Source organism: Pongo abelii, chromosome 5 (genome assembly GCF_028885655.2).
Source record: "Pongo abelii isolate AG06213 chromosome 5, NHGRI_mPonAbe1-v2.0_pri, whole genome shotgun sequence".
Lineage (NCBI taxonomy): Eukaryota > Metazoa > Chordata > Mammalia > Primates > Hominidae > Pongo > Pongo abelii.
In genome coordinates, this window is record NC_071990.2 from 64017417 (window position 1) to 64041358 (window position 23942).

Here is a 23942-nt window from a genome sequence, read left to right on the forward strand (position 1 = left end):
AGAGGTGATTTCTTGGTTTATAGCCACAAACATGATATATAAACAACTTTAATTTTCCAGGGAGCTTCTCACTGGTTGGGCATTATATTCTCACATTTGATGGCAAATAAATACACATTGAAAGTAAATTATAATCAGATTAATTATCCAAGAACATGGGATCAGAACGAAAGTGATTATAAAGTTTTTGACAGCTGCTGTCAGGTTAGGATAACCTGGTGCTTCTATCTCTGCTGCAGAGAGTACAATAAGGCTACAGACCTATCGGTGCAACCTCTTTGAGCATTTATCTGAAATGATTTTTCCCCAACTGTAAGAATATCATTTTTGGAAAAAATATACAAAATATAGGAAGTTATAAACAAAAAATGGTTTATCATCACATCACCCAGTGACACCCATAAAGTATTTAAATGTCAGTTATTACCTTTTAACATTTTAGTTTATTTCTTTCTATTTTTTATAACGTTTCTTTTTATTTAACATTACAATTATTTATTTATGTTAAAGACATTAAGATATTTTCTTTTTCTTTTTTTTTTTTTTTGAGACAGAGTTTCACTCTTGTTTCCCAGGCTGGAGTGCAATGGCGTGGTCTCGGCTCACCACAACCTCCGTCTCCTGGGTTCAAGTGATTCTTCTGCCTCAGCCTCCCGAGTAGCTGGGATTACAGGCGCCTGCCACCACACCCAGCTAATTTTGTATTTTTAGTAGAGACAGCGTTCCTCCATGTTGGTCAGGCTGGTCTTGAACTCCCGACCTCAAGTGATCCAACTGACTTGGCCTCCCGAAGTGCTGGGATTACAGGCGTGAGCCACTGTGCCTGGCAAGATACTTTTAATATCCGAAAAGTATTTCATTATATAGATACTTCAAGTGATATCACCCACTATGAGTTGATTTTTTAACTAGTTTCTATCTCAAAGTCTGAGTATTCTAATAAATTCAACAAAACAGTGCAAATATGTGTTTAGCACGCAGCTTGGAAAACAATAAAAGCACAATAAATTTTAGCTATTCTTGCTGTTATTGTCATCTATCAAGAGTTTAATTGTTCTCTTAATACCTAAATATACAATTTTTAGGAGTCCCACTGCTATATTCTCAAAACCCTCAGAAATAGTGTCTTTCTCTAAGCATACTTTGAGTGCCTTTATTTATTTTAAGTTTCTGGTTTATTCCTTACAAACATATTGCTAATGAAAATGTGAAATTATGGAACTTTTCATCAGTGTGCCTATACATTCAGCACCACAGCATAAAATAGGCTCAAAACCATGGCCTTATATCTCTGTTTGGCCTTTGACAATTTTTGGAGGCAGTGTTGCATTTTGTGATGTAAATCTTCTCCATTTTATTTCCATATTTCTAATCTCTCCACTTTTCTCTGCCTCCACTGTCCTGATCATAGTCAACACCAACATTGTCTTCCATTTGACAAGACAGGAAATCTCAAGTGTTTCACCCTGTTAAAATAATTCTACTCTAGGGCCTTCTCCAATCCATTCTCCACAGAACAGAAAAACAATTTTCTTAAAACACATTTCCTGATATGTGGTGTGATTCACTGTCAGCAAAATAAATCCAAATTTTTTCCATGGCCTACAAGGTCCCACGTGATCCAGTCCCTGCTAGATGTTCAGGCTTATTTCCTTCCCTTGTATTGCTGCAGTCCCTCAGGTCTTCCAACTCCTTGAGTACCAACCAAACTCCCACCTGAAATTCTGTGTTGTCATTTCCTCTACCAAAAATATCTCTCTTTCTCCCCCTCTTTTTGTGATTCATTCTCATCATTTAGATCTGGATCTCCTGGGAGACACCACCCCTGACTTCACTGTCTAAAGTAAGTCACCCCAGCCATTCTGTTGACCTCCTTCACAGCACAGATTATAAATATATTCTATGCTTATTTACTTGTTATTTTCTCTCTTTTCTCACCTGTATATAAATTTCATTGGGGCAGAAAACATGTTTATGTTGTTCATAAGATAGCAGAGTGCCTGGCGTATGCTAGGCATTTAACACATATGTGTTGGGGAAGGAGGGAAGGTTGACAGCCACAGCTATGGATGTAGGTGAAAACCCCAAGGAAAGTGGAAAGTGAGTCCAGGAGGCCCTAGGACAAAACTCCAGTGAACACCATTGTTAATAGGATTGGGAGACTAAGAACCCTGCAAGGAAAACTTAGAAAAACTGGGAATAGGACGCCCTAATAGAATTTTATGTGGGAAAGTAATATGATAGTACCCAAATAAATAGTGGTTGAGTATTTACTATGTGCATTAATATGTCTGAGGATTAAAGAAATACATTATAGGACAACTATATTTAATGGTGGCTCACGCCTGTAATCCCAGCACTTTGGGAGGCCAAGGCAGGCGGATCATTTGAGGTCAGGAGTTCGAGACCAGCCTGGCCAACATGGAGAAACCCCATCTCTACTAAAAATACAAAAATTAGCCGGGTGTGGTGGCAGGTGCCTGGTAATCCTAGCTGCTTGGGAGGCTGAGGCAGGGGAATCACTTGAACCCGGGAGACGGAGGTTGCAGTTAGCCAAGATTGCGCCATTGCACTCCAGCCTGGGTAACAGAGTGAGACTCCGTCTCAAAAAAAAGAGAGAGAGAAATTTCAAAAGGCTTCTATACTCATTTTCTCTTATGTTCAGTATCTTCCAACCATGAATGGAACTATAGAAATACACGAAGATAGCAACGTTTGTTGAACATCCCTAGTTAAAAAGCAACTGTGTTAGGATAAGAAAAAAGCATAACTATTGTAGCTTTTGTTAAATAAATGTTATTATGCTTGCAGGAAATTGTTCAACAACATTTCTCCTTATGTAAGGCCTGCCCTAGTAATGCTGCTTAGGTCAGTGTCTGTCTGGATTATCTGCAGCCTAAATGCCAACTCTGTAAATTAAACCTGTCAAGTGACAGCTTTGCCATAGCATGCATATCCAACCTTTAAAATTTATTTATACTCCATTCCCTTTCTCTAGCCAGATTAAATTCTCCTTTCCTAAGCTATTTTTGCCTCAGTTCAGACTGTGGCATAATTCAACATGTTCTAAACAATCACATGGAGACTGTGGCCTTCCTGATTTTCAATTCCCCAAATGATTTTTATTCAGGCTATACAACGGCAACAGAAATTTCACCAAATTTACTAAAATAAGAAGAGTCTTCTCAAACTAGATTCCTCCAGGTACCAGTAGGCAAAGCAGTCATGAGTTATTGATAGATTCATAATAAGTCCTTTATTCAGTGCCCCAAGGAAATGGTGCCTTTCAGCATGCAAATGAAAAGTATTCTCTTCTAATCTATCTGTCCATCATTTCTTTTTTGTTTTTCCTTGAGAGAGAGGGTCTTTGGTCTGTTGCCCCAGATGGAGTGCAGTGGCAAGATCACAGCTCACTGCAGCCCTAAACTCCTGGGCTCAAGCAATCCTCCCACCTCAACCTCCCAGGGAGCTACAACTACAGGAATGCACCATCATGCTCAGATAATTTTTTTTTTTTTTTTTTTGTAGAGACAGGGTCTGACTGTGTTGCCCAGGCTGTGTCTGTCACATCTGAATACGCACACTAAGCTCCTACAGAAGTAAACACTATATTAAGCAGCAGAATTACTAATGTGAATACACATTCTCATTTGATTTGGAGACTACCTAGGCAACTTTCAGGTTTATATTTAAATTGATCGCAATTAGACATGAAAAAGGGACAGAGAATGGGCATAATAGAGATCGATTCAAGAGAACTGTTTCTTAAAATAGACTTTAAAAAAAAAAGTTGTTCAAAACTGCCTTAATCAATTTTACAGAGAAAATATTACCTCAAATGGTTTGATATGATGACTTGATAAGATGTTACTTCTGATCCAGCAGGATTCATTTATTAATATAAATATTTACATCTGTAGTACCCTCCTAGGTGGGTGACTGTTTCTATATGTCTGACTCAACAAAACACCGTAGCCCACAGGCAGCTATTGGCCTTTGGACTTTGTCCTTAGGCCAGATTCCTTAAAAGGCTTGTTGTGACAAGCTTATTTGCTCATTGGAAATTTCTGTGTCTAAATTTCCCACAGAAATTAGGATGTAGCACTGCTACAGCATTTTGATTTTTCATCAAAACTTATTCAAAAGACTTTTGATAAAACTTTAAATCAATGTCTTAAGGAAGAAAATTAAGTCACTTTTTAACATAGAGCATGTTTTAGTTTTGAACAATATTTAAGCTCTGCAAATTATATGTTCATAGAGATTTAAGCATAGGTATACCTTGGAGATATTGCAAGTTCAGCTCCAGACCACCACAATAAAACAGATATTACAATAAAGGAAGCTACATGCATTTTTTGTTTCCCATTTACACTATATTGTTGTCTGTTAAATGTGCATAGCACTATGTCTAAAAAATGTACATACCTGTTTTGTCCCACTGAACCCATAGCTGGAGTTGCCTTAAAAGCAGCAGCAGGAGAATTCCTACAGGAGAGTATCCCAAACCATTTGGAGACAGGGCTGGTTTGAGATTTCAAAGAAAGAAGCTCTAAATGCCAGAGTGATCAGTCCAAGACCTTTATTAAAGGAACCTGCAGGGTGTTGCAATGTATCATTGTGATGGACAGCAAAAGAAAAGGGACGTTTTACCCACATTAGTCTGTAGCCAGGGGGTGAGGGGATGGAGTTTACATGAAAATTTAAGGAATTCGGCTCAGGGTCGAGGTCAGTTTCTTTCCAGTAAACCAAGACACTATTATCAGTGCCTGGGAATGTTCATACTGGTTTGGGTTCAAGCCAGCTGAGGAAAACCTATGGCTACAGCTGGCTGGGTCACTGTGATTTTGGTCAGGACACAGAAAGGAAGTGGGGAAAACGGGTACCCTAGAATACCTTAATTTAAAAATACTTTTGCTAAAAAATGCTACCAATCATCTGAGCCTTCAGCAAGTCATAATCTTTGCTGTTGGAGACTCCTGCCTCAATGATGATGGCGGCTGACTGACCAGGGAGGTAGTTGCTGGTAAGGTGGCTGTGGCAATTTCTTAAAATAAGACAATGGAGTTTGCTGCACTGATGACTCCACAAAAAATTTCTCTGTAGCAGGCAGTGCTGTTTGATAGTATTTTTACACACAAGAGAACTCCTTTCAAAGTTGTAGTCAGTCCTCTTAAAACTCACCCACTGCTTTATCAGCTAAGTTTATGTGATATTCTAAATCCTTTATCATTTCAACAATGCTCACGGCATCTTCACCAGCAGTAGATTCTATCTCAAGAAACCACTCTCTTTTCTCCTTCATAAGAAGCAACTCCTCATTCATTCAAGTTTGATCATAAGATTGCAGTGATTTAGTCAACTCTTCAGACTCTGTTTCTAACTCAAATTATCTTGCTATTTTCACCATAGCTGTAGTGATTTCCTCCACTGAAGTCTTGAATGCCCTTAAGGTCATCCATGAGAGTTGGAGTTAACTTCTTTCAAACTCCTGTTCATGCTGATACTTTTACCTCCTCTCATGAATGTTTTTAATGGCATCTAGAATCCTTTCCAGAATGTTTTTGGTTTACTTTGCTTAGATCCATCAGAGGAATCACCATCTATGGCAACTTATAACCTTATGAAATGTACTTCTTAAATATTAAAATCTGAAAGTCAAAATTATTCCTTGATCCATGGGTTGCAGAATGGATGCTGTGTTAGAAGGCATGAAAACAATATTAACCTCCTTGTACATCTCCATCAGAGCCTTTCAGTGACCGTGTGCATTGTCAACGAGCAATAGTATTTTTAAATAAATCATGTTTTATCAGTAGGTCTCAACAGTGGACTTAAAATATTTAGTGAGCCATGCTAAACAGATGTGCTATCAACCGGCTTTTGTTCTTCCACTTATAGAGCACAGCAGAGTAGATTTAGCATAATTTTTAAGGGTCCCAGGATTTTCAGAATGGTAAATGAACATCTGCTTCAACTTAAAGTCACCAGCCACATCAGCCCCTAACAAGAGAATTGCCTGTCCTTCGAAGCTTTGAAGCCAAGCATTGACTTCTATAGCTATGAAAGTCTTGGATAGCATCTTCTTCCAGTATAAGACTGTTTTGTCTACATTGAAAATCTGTTATTTAGTGTAGCCACCTTCATCAATGTTCTTGGGTAAATCTTCTCAATAACTTTCTGCAGCTTCTCCATTAGCACTTACTGCTTCACCTTTCATTTTTATGTTAGGGAGAAGGCTTCTACTCTTAAACCTCATGAATTCACCTCTGCTATCTTCAAACTTTTCTTCTACAACTTCCTCACCTCTCTCAGCCTTCATAAAAATGAAGAGAGTTAAGGCCTTGCTCTGAATTAGGCTTTGACTTAAGAGAATGCTGTGGCTGGTTTTCTATCCAGAACTCTAAAACTTTCTCCTTATCAACAACGCGGCTGTTTCACTTTCTTACCATTCCTGTGTTCACCGGAGTGGCACTTTTAATTTCCTTCAAGAGCTTTTCCTTGGCATTCACAACTTGACTGTTTTGGGTATGAGGCCTAGTTTTTAGCCTATCTCTGCTTTTAACTTGCCTTACTCAGCTTAATCATTTTTAGCTTTGATTTAAAGTGAGAGATGAATGACACTTCCTTTCACTTGAACACTTAGAGGCCACTGTAGGGTTATTAATTGGCCTAATTTCAGTATTGCTGTGTCTCACTGAGGGATTGGCTGATCAGCGGAGCAGTCAGAATATATACAACATTTATCAAATAAGTTTGCTATCTTAAATGGGTACAGTTTGTGGTGGTCCAAAACAATTCCACTAGAAACATCAAAGATCACTGTTCACAAATTGCCATAACAAATGCAATAATAATTTAAATTTTGAAATATTAGGAGAATTACCAAGATGTAACACAGAGACATGAAATGAGCACATGCTATTGGAAAAATGGCTCTGATAGACTTGCTTGACAAAAAGCTGTCACAAACCATCATTTTGTTAAAAAAAAAAAAACAATATTTGCAAAGCACAATAAATGAAGGTATGCCTGTATACTACATATTTATTTTTAATAATCATATAAGAAAATTAATTGGATATAAAATAGGCTGTTCTAAAACAGCAAGAGGAAAATAAACTTTAACAATGCTGACAGGAGCCACGGCATACTTGAATTTTTAGGACTCTTGTTAAATATGGGTATGGGAACTTACCCTCTGCACTAGTATCTAGACACTTACTAGATTATGGCCCATTGGGGTATTTGCCTCTATTAAGTATATTTGCTAGACTGTCATTATACCTTGCAATCTAGTGTCTTTTTCTAGGTTGATATTGTCACATTTAATCTATTATTTCAATGATATTACTCTTGCTATGTTAAATGTTTTTATCAGACTTCCTTGTAGCCCCAACCAATCTGAGAAGATTGAAAATCAGGGAATCCTTTACTCCTTTTGTAAACTTGGTAAAATGGAATCAATGTTTACTAGATCTGCTTGCTGTTCTTGTGAAGATTTCTCTGTTCTTCTTCATCAAGATTTGCCAATCTTCCTCTGCACTCTTGCCCTCTGCAGTCTTTCATCTTCCATAAAAATATCGCTTATAATATTCTTTTTTGAAATGAAGTCTCATCACTCTGTCTCCCAGGCTGGAGTGCAGTGCCACGATCTCGGCTCACTGCAGCCTCTGCCTCCCGGCTTTCCAGTGATTCTCCCTCCTCAGCCTCCCAAGTAACTGGGATTAGAGGTGCCTGCCACCATGCCCAGCTAATTTTTTGTATTTTTAGTAGAGATGGGTTTCACCATGTTGACCAGGCTGGTCTTGAACTCCTAACTCCTAACCTCAGGTGATCCACCCACCTTGGTCTCCCAAAGTACTGGAATTGCAGGCATGAGCCTGTATGCCACCACACTCAACCTCCTTATAATACTCTTCTAGTCTTATTTCCCAACTGCTGGCTTTTATATTTTGAATTGTCAATAGAAAGCCCTGCCTATCGTGATGAGGTTAAGGACACATGTTTTGCTGAGAGAAGTAACTTCCAGCTGAGAATCTTGTTTAGCAGGAGGGAAAATCCTTTATTTTAGAGCTTCTCCTGGAGCTTAGAGTAAGCATTGGCTTTTAGAGGTGTTTTCTCCCTTTTTGATGTCTGGAAGCACTATTTTCAAGTCTGCTAGAGACCCGCTTTAAATAAGTACAGGTGCTAATGCTCTGAGTGCAAGTCTGTAAGGGTTAGTGAGTCCTCAAATCACAGGAGTCTCCTGACCAATGCTGGGATGTTCTACTGTTCTTCAAGAATCTGCAGCTTAAAAGTATTAAACTAAATACAGCAGACACCCTCAGCATAGCAGTGAACCACAATGGCAGCTGACAAGCAGGAACATTTAATGGATTGGTCAGCAAGACCACACTTATATCTTGTTTAAAATGTGTCCTTTCCTTTGGGAGGCTGAGGCAGGCAGATCTCTTGAGGTCAGGAGTTCAAAACCAGCCTAGTCAACATGGAGTTTTCTAAAAGTACAAAAAAATTAGCCAGGTGTGGTGGCAGGTGGCTGTAATCCCAGCTACTTGGGAGGCTGAGGCAGGAGAATCGCTGGAACCCAGGAGGCTGAGGTTGCATTGAGCCAAGATTGCACCACTGTGCTCCAACCTGGGCAACAGAGCAAGACTCCATCTCAAATAAATACATAAAATAAAATGCATCATTTCTCTCAACAGCAAAAGCCTTATTTTTTTCATCCTTTAAATATGTTACTTTCATAAGTAGGATAAGATGGTACCTTGTCTGAGAGGCTAAGACCCCCAGGCCACTTGAGAATTTGAGAGCTTTTAGAACTTGATGAGCATAGCTGACTGAATACTTCGTGTCAGCACTGCTTGTGGTAATTACAGGATCTGTGGATCACAAGGCTCACAACTTGTATCACAAGTTCTACAAGAAAATTGGCTAACACATATTTGGCTCTGTTAATCATTTGCTGAGTTTATATCTTGTCCCACCAAATGTATTTTTTGAAATGTCATTACATGAAAAGGTTCACTATTCCAATTATCTGTGTTTACCAACTTTTGGAGTAAGAGTGGCTGATTGATTGAATATGTGCTTTTTAACTACACTATTATATACATTGGCCAAGCTTTTTATATTAACCCTACCCATGAAGTATCACCAATATGTCCCCCAGTGTGAACTTGACATTTGTCAAAAGCCTTTTGCCATATAAAAGTTGTTAGTTCTTATATATGAAATCTGTCCCTTTTTTTCGACTTGAGTTCCCCAGCCTGCTTAGCTTTGCCCCTACCACCCAAGATTTTTAAGCTTCCTATATTTTCTTAGAATTTAAGATTTTAAAGTCTTTACTTTTTAAAATCATTTATTTGTAAAGGGACATATTTCTCAAGTGTGCTAGTTTTCCTTGATTTTAATGGATTAAAATGTGTCATAGGTGAGCCATTTTCTTCAAAATGACGATGAGTTTTTGTTCCTTTGAAAGCCTGGCCCAGGATTTTGTTTTTGTTTTTTGAAAGTTCTTATTTTACTTACAGAGTTAAGAAAGTTGAATTAACTATACAACCAGTCTCTAAATAGAAGTTCTAATAAATCCTAAGATGCTGCAGGGCACTGAAAGAGGACAAAATTTGATCCCTAAAGCCCTCTCCAATCTCATACTCGGTGAAAATAACAAACAAAAAGCTTCAGTGTTAGTGGAAAACTGAGTTCTTAAAAAGCAGGTAAAGGTCTTGTTTACTCCTTCCCCAGAGCTGAGGAGAAAGGGTTTTCAGATTATAAATAACAGAGTTGCCCTTGTATGGCACAGAATTGCGATAAGACTTTACTTCTTAGGGGCTTAAATAATGAAGTCAGTAAAAGAGGACTGAAAACGAACATAAAGAAGAGCTTTAGCTTTGACGCAAAGAATTACATCAGTGCTTGACAAAACTGAGGATTCTTAATTTCTAAAAACGCTTTCTTTAAGCACTTCCTAACCTTTCATTATCTGAGACAACATATCAAGTGAGCAGCAGTATAAAGGATGCATGTGATTTCGAAATGCCACAATTGAGCCAACTGCAGTTGCACGCGTACGTAGTATAGAGAGGCGTGATCAAAAAAAGAATATAGGGAGCATAGGGCTTCGTCTGCATCAAAAGATACTCTCCCCATCTTCTATAGCCTTAAGTTTTGCGAAGGTAAGTTTCTCCCCGCTTGAAAGCGCCCCCAGGGACAAGAATTCATCTTGACCAAGCCTAAGGCCGTGGCATGCAAGGTGTTGAGTCACCGGGTACAGCGGTCTTGCGACATAAATATTATTTGATGACGAAGGTGCTCGGGGCCCAGGTGCCAAGGTAAACCACTGGCAAAGATGACCGTGGTTAAGGCAGTAGAAAGGGTCGAGACGCGGTTCCAGCCCTAGAAGGATTGCATTTTACGATTCAGGCAAACTTCGAGTCTCCTCATGTGACATGTGTGCACTCCTGGATGGTTTTAATTATGAGAAACGTGGTTTGCAGCATGATTCCTTCCAATCGATAAATCGGAATCTCTCTCGCTCCCACCCCTTCTTAACTTCAGGCTTCCTGCATCCCGGAGACCCCCCCCGGCAGCCCCTTCCCTCCCCCGCCCCGGGGATGCTACGGCTGGGCGCTTAGCCATTCATCAACCGGTTCACACCGGCGGCGGCCGCCGCGAAGTGACGTCCGGAGGGGGCGGGCCTCCGCCCCCGCCTGTCGTCTTCTGGCCCGCGGTTCCAGGCCGCGATTGGTGGCTGGAGGGGTGCACGTAGCGCCGGCTATAAAGGGGAGGGCTTGTGACGCAAGGGCGCCTCGGCGCGTGTATTGGCTCCTTCGGCTGCGGGCCGGCTCGGCTACGCGCTCTGCTCGGAGCCGCTCACTGCATGGTAGAGTCTGGTGCCCCCGCCGCCGCCTGCATCGTCGCCACCGCCGCTCCGCCACGACCACCGCCGCCTCCTGCCCTGCAGCCACCGCCACCGCCTGTGTCGCCGCCGCCTCGGGACCGGCTGTATGATTAGGCCACAATCTTCAATGAGTAAACATATTCCTGTGAGTAGCCGTCGCATCGTCGCCTCTCGGGCTGGAAATCCACGACCGGCCCCCCTATCCCCGCTGTCGCCTTTGTTCGGAGCCCGGCGTCTCCTCTAGATTGCCCCGGGTTGCGGTTCCGGTGGGTCCCGGGTGGGAGCCGGCGGGTTATGTATGGCCCTGTGGCCGGCCGATTGCGGCCGGCTGTGCGGAGGCAGATGCCGGGCCCCTCGGGGCTGCAGGGTGGCGGTTGGCCGCCGGAGGCACCGGCTTTTGAGTCCCTCCCGAGCCCGGAGCGACGGGGGCGGCGCGGTCCGGCTTGTGCGGCGGCCGGGGACAGTTTCGGCTTCCGCAGCGGGCCGGGTGGGTGGCACAAAAGCCGCTTTGTGACCGCCGCCTCCGCCCTTGGCCCTTTGGTCTGGCGCGACCCGTCCGGGCATGGCAGGCTCCGCGGCGTCCCGGGGCCTCTTTGTTCGGCCGGTGGAGAGTGGCTGCACTGGGAGCGGGAGACGTGGCCCGGGGTGGGGCGAGGGCTGCGCGTGTCACTGCGGAGCCGGATACGGGGAGGGCGCGGCGGTGGCGGGTTCGCCTCCAGATCCGGGCGGGCGTGGGGTAGGCGGGACAGCCAGGCACGGGTGGTAACGATCTGGTTCCAGAGCTTCTCGGAGCTCTGGGGTGGGCGTGGGACAGCCACTGGGTGCAGCTAGACTCTTGTGCTCGACGGCCGGGACCCGAGTCTCAGACAAAATGGCCTCGGCGCCCGCGCCTGACTGAAGGCGCGGCGCGAACCCGTGATTGCGGCGCGGAGAAGGGGCGCAGCGAGCGTGCTCGGGCGCACACAGCCGCGTGCGCGGGGCGGCGGCCCTCGGGGGCATTCCGCGAGCTGCACCCCTGCCCGGGCCAGAGTGGGGTTCTGCTAGGTGAGAACTTCGGCCCTCCGCCCCGCCCTCCTCCCAGGCTCCACCTGGTAATTCGAGCTGTTCCGGATTTATCGCCCCACCTCGGGCTCGTGATAATGGGAACAAGTCTAGTCTTGTCCTTTCTCTGGGCCAATCGTCGAGAAATGGCCTGGGTTGGAGCGTCTTGGAAACTGACAGGGCTACTGTTAGTTACACTGATGCGAAGGACTTCCCGTCCGGGCACCAGCATACATTTCCCCTGCCAATTTTGGAAGGGCCCTGGATGGCGCCTTTTAATCGGGGACTGTTTAGAACTATTCCTGAACTCTGGTGTAATATGTTGTTGCCTCCTGTTGGTTTGTGGCAGCAGTAGCCAACCAGAGCCAGAATTCTGAGGGTTTTTTATCTTCTGTCCGCGGAGCCCCCTACCAGTCCACGAGTATTAAGTTACTTACGCTACGATTGGAACTGTTGACCTGCTCGACATCCAGATCCTGAGGCAGTGCTTCCTGTTACTCAGTCAGTTGAAAACTAGAAAACTAAATCATTCCCAAGAGTGAGCAGCATTTTACACATACTTTCTTAGGTGCCCTAAGACCTAAATAGATGTGGAACAGACTATACAACGAATTATTTGACAAAAGAGTTACACACATTAATTGGTTTGACTCTGCAGTATAATAGTGATTTAAGCTTCTGCACAGAGATTACTCTTTCCTCCTCTCCCTTCTTGTATATGATTGTGATTCTAATGCAACTGATATGTGGGAGGGAAAAAAATTCCCCATTATGGATAGTTTTTCCTGTGGGTAGGAGATTGGGAAGGGAGGAGTGTCTTGGGCAGAACAGAAAGCTATCGGTGGTCACCACTGCTTTAACAGACGAGTCCCCCCATCCACTAGGTGGCTCCACTCAGTAAAAATAACCAGTTCAGGAAAGGAATTCTTAATATAGTGCTTTCTCTGCTTCCTGATGAAAGTGCTTACTTACATGAAGGGATATGGCCAGACTAGGTTGTAGCCGACAGGAGTTTTAGTTATTAAATATGGAAATAGTGGTGTGAAATACTGTCTCAAATTAGCTTTTAATTGAAAAAAAAGGTAATACCTAGAAATTAGAATACTGTGATGAGTCATTATAAAGCTTTTAAAGATCATTGTATGTCGTTGGGAAAGTGTCAGAATACACTTTTTATTCTACGGAGGTAGTATTTAGAATTTGGGGTGAAAGTATAATGAAATTATTTTCAGATTACTACAATCTCTATTCACTGTAACTGTGATGTCTTTGTAATTTAGACACTTAATTTTTTAACCCAGCTGACCAACTAGGTGAAGTAACCTCTGAGGGCTTGTTTGAACAAACTTGTGGTAATGAAAGTTACCTTTCTTATGGGACCTTTTGATAAATGACTGTTAATGCTAGTTCTGTGTTTTACCAGAAAAGTAGACTGGGTTTTTGACTTGATGTTTTCTGCAGTAATCATCAGAATTATTCTTCAAAGTTTAGCAAAGTTCTAGAAACTATAACTAGCATGGGACTATTTAAAGGTGTAAAATGGAAATGGGAGCAGATCGTTTGAATTTTAAGACTTCAAATGCTTAAATTTAAGCATGGAAACTAATGGAACCTTTTGTTAAAACATTTTTGGTAATGCGAGTACACATGAAGTGCTTGAGGCAGTGGCTATGAATTACTGCTCTTGTTAACCTGTTATTAATACTTTCCTTAGTGCCCTCTTTACTCCCAAGTACACAGATACCTTATAAACTATTTGGAAGACTAATTATTAACATCAGTGTCTTCCATGGACATATTTTAAAACTATGCTGTGACTATTGGTTTAATGTTTGATATTGGCATAAAAATGGTTTAGTTCTTAAGGGGGAACTTAGAGAAAATATAAATACATTCATATTTGTTTATATTTATTGGTTACAGTAGTTACCTTGCTTTTGAAAACTACCACTTCCACCTTCAACATCCCTTTGTCCGCCTTCTCTGAGTTGGATTTCAGTGTTGAGTTGTATATGTGAAATTTTGGTTTTAAAATACAAAAGAACATTATTAAAATTATGAATATTTTCTTTACAGTTATAAATGAGAGTTCTTTCCTTTTTAGATTCCTAAGCATACATTCTTATGATATTTCATATAACAAGTTGATTTTCAGAGACTTATTTTCCTCGTCTTCAGTTTAATGGGAATGATAACAGATTGTTAAGGATAAAATCAGATTCTAAATATAGAAGGACTTAAATTAGTCTAAGAAAAGGATATAAAAGCATAAAGTTGGAAAGGAACTTAGATGTTTCAGTTTATGAGTTAAGTAAATTATGCAAGACTAATAACTTCAGAGTTATCTGGAGTTTGTATTAATGTGTAAAAATGTTTTTGTTGGAAAAATCAACATAAAGTGTATGTAATTACAATGTAAAGAAAACAACTATCGAAAGGGATAATTATTAGAATCATATAATTATATATTGTATATAGATAGTATATATAGAGAGAATATAACTGTATAGATAGAATATATATGAATATATATATGAATTTCACAAAAATGTAACAATGGGTTTGGTTTTTTTTTCCTGAGGAATCTTGGTAATAGATCATGGATTTCAGTTTAATCTATCTGACTGCTTGTTTTATACTGATTGATTTAATCTGTACTCAACCCCTTGAGTTTTGCAATTCAAGTAAAAATTGATGAAGCGGCTCAGGCCCTGCTTTAGAAAAATAGTTGTGTACTTAAATACTGTAAAACCCTAATGTATTTCTTTTGAATTGGAAAATAACTTATTCTCTCTTTCTTTCTGTCTTTTTCTTTTAAACAGCAATTCTGTGGTGTTCTTGGTCACACATTTATGGAGTTTCTGAAGGGCAGTGGAGATTACTGCCAGGCACAGCACGACCTCTATGCAGACAAGTGAACTGTAGAAACTGATTACTGCTCCACCAAGAAGCCCCTATAAGAGTGGTTATCCTGGACACAGAAGTGTTGAATTGAAATCCACAGAGCATTTTACAAGAGTTCTGACCTGGATGGGGTAAACCTCAGTGCACTTCTTTTCTGTTGGCCTCAGTATTACTGGATTGAAGAATTGCTGCTTCTTGTTAGGAGGTTCATTTCATTTATCATTACTTACAACTTCATACTCAAAGCACTGAGAATTTCAAGTGGAGTATATTGAAGTAGACTTCAGTTTCTTTGCATCATTTCTGTATTCAATTTTTTTAATTATTTCATAACCCTATTGAGTGTTTTTTAACTAAATTAACATGGCTCGAATGAACCGCCCAGCTCCTGTGGAAGTCACATACAAGAACATGAGATTTCTTATTACACACAATCCAACCAATGCGACCTTAAACAAATTTATAGAGGTAAGATTTGATATGTTTTAGTAGCTTAAATTGATTGCAATATAATAGTGGAACTTATAGCTAACAAAATAAATACTACTTTGGAAAAAATGAGATGGTATACCTACAATTCCAGTTCCCAGAAATAAATGTCAGTGTCTTCTATAGGTTAGAGGTATATTTATACATTTTGAGAAGGGCATGTGCTTGAGTTAATAGTTCTTGCACCTGAGTTTGCTTGAATTGGTATGTGGATAGTAAAACAGTATAGCTCTTACTTATCTTGTAAGAAATTTACATGGGAAAGGTTGCCATTTATGGATTTTTTATATATCTGCTTAACCTAATGACTTAATACCATAAACCAAAATTGGTTTGTCTTGAACCCCATCTGATGCTTAGAATCCAATTTTCAACTACAAATTCTATTCCTTCCTAATGGTAGCTATGTAGCCAAAACTCTACCTGCCTCTTTTTAGTAGGAGAAAGGAATTGAATGCCGGGTAATATATTGGGATGTGCATATGTTTTATTTTATAAATACCTACAGTTGTTAAGAAATAGCAAATAGGCCTCTCAGAACATATGGAAATACTTTTTTTTTTCTTTTTTTTGAGACGGAGTCTCGTTCTGTCACCCAGGCTGGAGTGCAGTGGCATGATCTCGGCCCACTGCAACCTCTGCGTCCCGGGTTCAAGCAATTCTCCTGCCTCAGCCTCCCAAGTAGCTGAGACTACAGGCGTACGCCACATTGCCCAGCTAATTTTTTGTATTTTTAGACAGAGTTTCACCATATTGGCCAGGCTGGTCTCAAACTCCTGACCTCAGGTGATCCACCCACCTCGTCCTCTCAAAAGTGCTGGGATTACAGGCGTGAGCCACCACGCCTAGCTGGGAAATACTTTAATGGTACTTTAATTTTTATTACTGTATAGTATATATAGACTAACAGTATATATAGTATATATAGACTAACAGTATATATAGTATATATAGACTAACAGTATGTATAGTATATAGACTAACAGTATATATAGTATATATAGACTAACAGTATATATAGTATATATAGACTAATATATATATACTAACAGTATATATAGTGTATATAGACTAATATATATATACTAACAGTATATATAGTGTATATAGACTAATATATATATATTAACAGTATAGTGTATATATACTAATATATAATATATATAGTATATATATACTAATATATAATATATATAGTGTATATATACTAATATATAATATATAGTGTATATATACTAATATATAATATATAGTATGTATTATATAGTATATATATTAGCACATATACTATTAGTATATATTATATACTATTAGTGTATATATATTAGTATATATACTATATATAGTATATAATATATACTAAATATATATAATTTATATATATTTGTATATAAATTATATAGAATATATAATTTTTATTACCATATATATAAAAAATAAATGTCAGGAGAGTTATAATTAGTAATAATGCATTTTGAAGCCTGTAGTTTTAAATGGTATGTGGGCTTTTTTACTGTAGTTAAGACTTCATTCGATGTATTTTAAATGAGTAAAGTTTAAGGAGTGAGTATAATTGAGTGAAGTCAGATTACCCGATTAGTTATAAATAATGCCTTTAGTTACATTTGCTTTTGTCTGCATTGCTGCTAGCCCCTTTTGGTTAATGTTTCATCCCAATCTGGTATTACCATGACTGTAAACAACTTCAGTGTATGAAGGGGGCACACGATTTAAAAAAAAGAAGGAAAACTTTCCCAGTTTATTAAAAATATGTATGGTATTTAATATTCACTTTTCTTTTTATATTCTAGCATTGTCACTTAAAACAAAATTTGCTTTTGTGTTAAACATAAATAGATTCTGGCATTCTTTAAATGATTTAACCAGCATACTTACTGATCAGAGATTATCAGAATATAAAATGTTGAGTTATAGTGATGTGGTTAAACATTAAGATTGTTTTAATGTACGTTTTATCCAGGAACTTAAGAAGTATGGAGTTACCACAATAGTAAGAGTATGTGAAGCAACTTATGACACTGCTCTTGTGGAGAAAGAAGGTATCCATGTTCTTGTAAGTATTTAACAGTTCTTATGTGTTTATGGTGCTATGCTACAAAAGTTTATTCAAATAGTAAATTCAAATAAATATCTATTTAAGTCATAAATAGACCTCAAAAAGCTAAAAACAAATTTTATATTATTGTGCAGAATCTTAATTTCTAAATAAAGGTGAAAAGCTAAGCAAGGATTTGAAGTTGTGAAACATTTTTGTAAAGATTGAGCATTTAGTCACATTTGGTAGACAACAGGGTTTAATAAGATGTGATTAAACATTAAAATGGGAATGCTTTTGAAAACATTTGCATGTTAGAAATTTAGAATGATTACTACGGTGATGTTGAAATATTCTTTTGACTTAGGATTGGCCTTTTGATGATGGCGCACCACCATCCAACCAGATTGTTGATGACTGGTTAAGTCTTGTGAAAATCAAGTTTCGTGAAGAACCTGGTTGTTGTATTGCTGTTCATTGCGTTGCAGGCCTTGGGAGGTAAATGAATTTATCAATTTGATTCTAGGTAAAAATCTGTGTTGATAATGAAAATATGGAAACTTGAAAAATTCTTATAATTTTTTAATATAAAGTCAACATCTGTCATAGGTATTACTTAAATAGGAAGCGTGGTAGATAATACTTCTGAGTTGGGGAATGTTTGGAGAAATAAATTTACAAAGATCTGATTTTGAAAAAACTATTTATCAAAATTCTTACCTCACCAGAGCTCCAGTACTTGTTGCCCTAGCATTAATTGAAGGTGGAATGAAATATGAAGATGCAGTACAATTCATAAGACAGTAAGTAATGGATTCTCTTTTCATTTGCACTCTCTTTCATTTCCTTGTTGAGTGTCAGTGAGTTTAATAGCCTAATAGTCCATCTAATCATTATGATTATTTTTTGAGATAGTAGTAAAACCAGGAAATCAAGATCTTACATTCTTTTTTGCATTTCATGCAGATGCTCATATTACTAAGATTCTAATCCAACAAGAGTTTTTGAATTATTATTTTGCTTTAATTACTTGATTGAATATGTTGGTTATTTTGTATTTTTATTGAGGTATAATTAAGATACATTTAAAGATACAATAAAATGCACAGGTCTCCAAAGGAGACCAGTTGACAATAACAGCCAAATTAACCATCCAGTACAACACATAGAATATTTTGAGTGCTGTAGAATATGCCTTTGTGGCTTTTGTAGTCATCTTCCCTGATACCAGAGTCAACTTCTGACTTCACTATAAATTAGTTTTGTCTTTTCTTGAACTTACGTGTAAATGGATTTGTGAGTCGACTGTTGTAACCAATACTCAAACGAAGATATATAGAAAATTAACTTTTTATGATTTTTTCCATTTACACTGATGTGCCTGTTCATATTCCTTTCTGCATCAGGTCACAGCCTAATTAATCAAAAGATAAATTGCCACAAGAGAGGTGATGGTTGTCTATAAGACAGTAAATATTACTGTAGGGGGCTTTTGCCTTGTTTCATTTTTTTTTTTTTTTTTCCTCCCAGAAAGCGGCGTGGAGCTTTTAACAGCAAGCAACTTTTGTATTTGGAGAAGTATCGTCCTAAAATGCGGCTGCGTTTCAAAGATTCCAACGGTCACAGAAACAACTGTTGCATTCAATAAAATTGGGGTGCCTAATGCTATTGGAAGTGGAACTTGAGATAGGGCCTAATTTGTTATACATATTAGCCAACATGTTGGCTTAGTAAGTCTAATGAAGCTTCCATAGGAGTATTGAAAGGCAGTTTTACCAGGCCGCAAGCTAGACAGATTTGGCAACCTCTGTATTTGGGTTACAGTCAACCTATTTGGATACTTGGCAAAAGATTCTTGCTGTCAGCATATAAAATGTGCTTGTCATTTGTATCAATTGACCTTTCCCCAAATCATGCAGTATTGAGTTATGACTTGTTTAAATCTATTCCCATGCCAGAATCTTATCAATACATAAGAAATTTAGGAAGATTAGGTGCCAAAATACCCAGCACAATACTTGTATATTTTTAGTACCATACAGAACTAAAATCCCAGGAACTATGAACACTAGACCTTATGTGGTTTATTCATTCAGTCATTTCAAACATTGAAAGTAGGGCCTACATGGTTATTTGCCTGCTCACTTTATGTTTACATCTCCCATATTCATACCAGTATACGTCAGGTTTGCTTAACCATCGATTTTTTTTTTTTTTTTTTTTTTTACCAAGTCTTACAGTGATTAATGTGTTTCCATAAATCTCACTTTGTGCTGTATTAAAAAAACCTCCATTTTGAAAATCTACATTGTATAGAAGCACATGTCTTTAATGTCTTCAGACAAAAAAGCCTTACATTAATTTAATGTTTGCACTCTGAGGTGCAACTTAACAGGGAGGGCCTGAGAAAAGAATGGGAGGGGGCTATTAATTATTTTTAGCAAAATGTTGCCTTTGTCTTGTGCAAACATGTAGAATATGCTCTTTAATTTAGTAAAATATTTTTTTAAAAGGTAGAGATGCTTTGTTATTGTAATCATAAACTTCTTGAAATTCTTGTAATTTTTTTCCCATACTTATCAGAAGTGTGTTTACCAACTTATTTTTGTTTGAAAGTGTGATTTTTTTTTTTCCTTCCCAACCTCTCTTGCAAAAAAAAGAAGTGGGTTTCTGCTAATGAATTGAGCAGACATCTAATATTTTATATGCCTTTTGAGCTGTGTAACTTAATATTTGGATACTTGACAATTTGTTTTATTATGTAATTGATAAAATGGTGATGTGTATTAATGTTAGTTCAGCCATATATTTATACTGTCTGGGGATGTGTGGTTATAGTTCTGTGGGAGAAATAATTTTGTCAGTGTTCACCAGCTTGTAAAAACTTAGTGCGAGAGCTGAAACATCTAAATAAATAATGACATGCATTTATCAGCATTGAGATTGTTTTGCTTAAAATTAACTTATTTTATAGAAAACAAAATGAATTGTACTTAATGTGTGTCCTCATCTTTTTACAAATAAATGAAGGATTATAAATGATGTCAGCATTTTTAGTAAACTTTTAGACAAAATTTGTTAGGGTCATTCATGAAAACTTTAATACTAAAAGCACTTTCCATTATATACTTGTTAAAGGTCTAGATAATTTTGAACCAATTATTGTGTACTGAGGAGAAATAATGTATAGTAGAGGACAGCCTTGGTTTGTAAAGCTCAGTTCCACTAGTTCATGGTTTTGTGCAACTTCTGAGCCTCGGTTTTCTCCTTTGCAAATTAATAATTACATACCTTTATATGTTTTGAAATTAATTTAAATATTAGTATTTGGTACATGAAGGCTTAATGTTAAGTTTCCTTTAATGATCCACAATAATCCCTTTGATAGTTCATGTTAATCTAAATCTAGATGTCTTTATCTAATTTTTTTTGAATAGCAGTTATAAATGTAAAGGACTCAAAGTTTAAGTAAAAAGTAATACTCCACCTTGTGTTTCAAAGAATTTAGTTCCACCTCTTCATACCAGTTTAACACTTAATATATTCCATTGGATTTTAGACGGCAAAAGGAAGAACAGGGGCCTTTGGAGGCCCTTGGTTATTTAAATCTTGGATTATTTGTGATAATAATCACAAATTTTTGGCTAATTGTTTAACCTGAGCTGTTTTTTGTTTTTTGTTTTTGTTTTTTTTTTTTTTTTTGGAAATACAGCCTAGTCTTGAGAACATAATTTTATATAATCAATTACTAAATGTTAAACTATTACCACACAGCCCATAAAACAGCATTTGCGTTTATTGAGAGAGAGGATGTGCCATCACGATTAATGAAAAATATCTTTTGAGTTTGAAAAGAAATTAATTTGCAGTGTTTGGATTGTATATATGGTGCTAAAAATAAATTAATTTACTTTATAAACCTTATCTGTACATTATACGATGTGATGAAATTTGCTTTTTATCCAAATATTTTGTATCTTGTAAATATGGCTAATTATAGGAATGCCTATAATACATCTTAGATTCCTTATATCTAATAAGAGTTCAAAGAGTTATGAGTTGAATTCTTGAATGCAAGAAACTATCTGATGGTGTTCTAAAATTTGGTTACTTGGGTTTGGATACCCTTAATGGGATGATGTAAATAGAGGCTAGTTACCTAGGCTTGTCTATAGAAACCATAATGTTGTTGATGTAAGTAATGCAGTTACTGAATCATAAGAAAATGCCATCTCTTTTTAGTTGAAGGAAAACTCTGGAAGTAGGTGCCATTGGTCATTCTGCAGTGCACTGCAACCATTGTTTCCCCTAGTGCCCTCTTTTCCCTAGGGCATTGCTCTCCTATTCCCATGCCTTAACACAGCTCTATACCTAGAAGCAGCCAGCCCAGGCATGCAGTCACATTTAATCACATCCCCCTTCTAGAGTGCTTCAAAATGATGTAGTCCCTCAACTTGGCTAAAGAATCTCAATCTCTTGAAATTTATTTTTTTAATGTCATATTCATCTGGTAAATATCTACTGTTTGCCAGGCATTTAAGAGTATGGCAAAGAACATAAAAGATGGTGTCACCAGATTTTGGTCACCAATGAGTACCCGACCCGTTGCCATGATTAAGAGAGAATGCTTTCTATTGGAGTTTCAGGAAATATAATTTGAGAATACTTTAAAGGGAAGTGGAAGTATAAGTGAATGATATTTTTCTTTTACATGTAAACAAGTTATTTCAAAGTAAGTTTTAAACAAAATACATGAAGTAGTGTCTGCCATACATGTTAATATTCTACATTCTTGCTTCCTTAAATTAATATGTTTGTGTGTATATATGTGCCTCACACCTGAATTGAAAATTAAAGACTGGTTTAAAAGTGACATTTAATGTTTCTCCATTACATTTGGGGTAACCAGCCTAAGTGGAATCTTGGAAGGAAAGTAAGGGAAAACTTGTATTTGCCTTCAATGAATTAAACCAGTGATGTTAACGTATGAATGAAAGGATTGATGGTGATTTTATAATTATATATATTGCTGCAGTAACCAGTTAATATACTTAAATTGATAGCTACCATTTATGAATGATTTTATTTTCAGGTAATTTTTATAATTTGATTCCCTTCCAACAGTCTTGTCCCAATTTTATAGTAAGAGAGTTGAGCCTCCAGATAGGGGACTAGCTAATAAGTGGTAGAAGTCAGGGATTCAAACCTGTGTTTGAGCCGGTCCACTACACGACACAGTTATGTAAATAAATATGCATGACTTTTTTTGTTTTTTGTTTTGAGATGGAGTTTTGCTCTTGTTTCCCAGGCTGCAGTGCAATGGCCTGATCTTGGCTCACTGCAGCCTCCACCTCCTGGGTTCAAGTGATTCTCCTGCCTCAGCCTCCCAAGTAGCTGGGATTACAGGCATGTGCTACCACACTTGACCAATTTTGTATTTTTAATACAGGAATTTTGTATTTTTAGGAGAAACCTAGCTGTCATAGAAGGCAAAAAGGGATTTAGAGTGTCTCATGGTGATTAAAAGCTTGACTAAGAAATCATACATGTCACTTAACTCAGAAATGCAATTCTATCACGTGCTGAAAGGCCAGAACTACACAGAATTAATCACCTCCACCTCACAGTTTAAAAGAGTACATCCACAGCAACATTTTACATAACTGAAATGCCCAACATAAGGGGTTAAAGTTTCCAGGCAGCCAAAATAGATGTCATGAAATTCAGGCACTAAAGTTGAGAAGCACATGGGTAGCAATTAAGATACACTTGTAAACCTGATACCGAGACAAATTTGGAATCAAAAACTAAACAATATAAAAAGTACAGCCACTTGGGACAAGTCAATGCTATGACTAATAGCTTTAAGCTTATACACCTCAATTGACCATAAGGAAATCAATATTTCATACACAGCACAGAACAGTTAGATGCTTAAAATGATTGACAATAGTCATCAAGAATATAAACCATTAAGTTTGGTTTTGTGCGTGTGTGTGTGTGTGTGTGTGTGTGTGTTTAGGTTAGTACTGCATTTACTTTTTTTCTTTTTTGAGACAGGGTCTCACTTGTCACCCAGGCTGGAGTGCAGTGGTACAATCTTGGCTCACTGCAGCTTCAACCACCTGGGTTCAAGCAATACTCCTACCTCAACCTCCTGAGTAGCTGGGACTACAGGTGTGCACCGGCACACCTGGCCAGCTTTTGTATTTCTAGTAGAAAAGGGGTTATGCCATGTTGCCCAGGCTGGTCTCAAATTCCTGAGCTCAAGTGATCTGCCTGCCTTGGCCTCCCAAAGCGCTACAATTACAGGAGTGAGCCACTGCACTCGGCCAAGTTTGGTTTTGTGGGGGTTTTGTTTGTTTGTTTTTAATAGAGACGGGGTTTCAACGTGTTAGCCAGGGTGGTCTCATTTCCTGACCTCGTGATCCACCCGCCTCGGCCTCCCAAAGTGCTGGGATTACAGGTGTGAGCCACCGTGCCTGGCCGGTTTTGTGGTTTTTAAGGCAAGAAATTTTATAATCAAATATTTTCAAGGGATATTCTTAG

General features: G+C 38.3%; 1 protein-coding gene across 2 annotated transcripts; it reads left to right on the forward strand.

Annotated features, from left to right (window-relative positions):
* The first annotated feature begins 10877 nt into the window (after positions 1-10877).
* Positions 10878-21312, forward strand: PTP4A1 (protein tyrosine phosphatase 4A1). Of its 2 annotated transcripts, NM_001132852.1 has the most exon segments (6): positions 10878-11048; positions 14767-15316; positions 17319-17411; positions 17761-17891; positions 18122-18196; positions 18924-21312. In NM_001132852.1, coding segments are annotated over 5 exon segments (522 nt in total). In that variant the 5' UTR covers positions 10878-11048; positions 14767-15211; the 3' UTR covers positions 19042-21312.
* The last annotated feature ends 2630 nt before the right edge of the window (positions 21313-23942 follow it).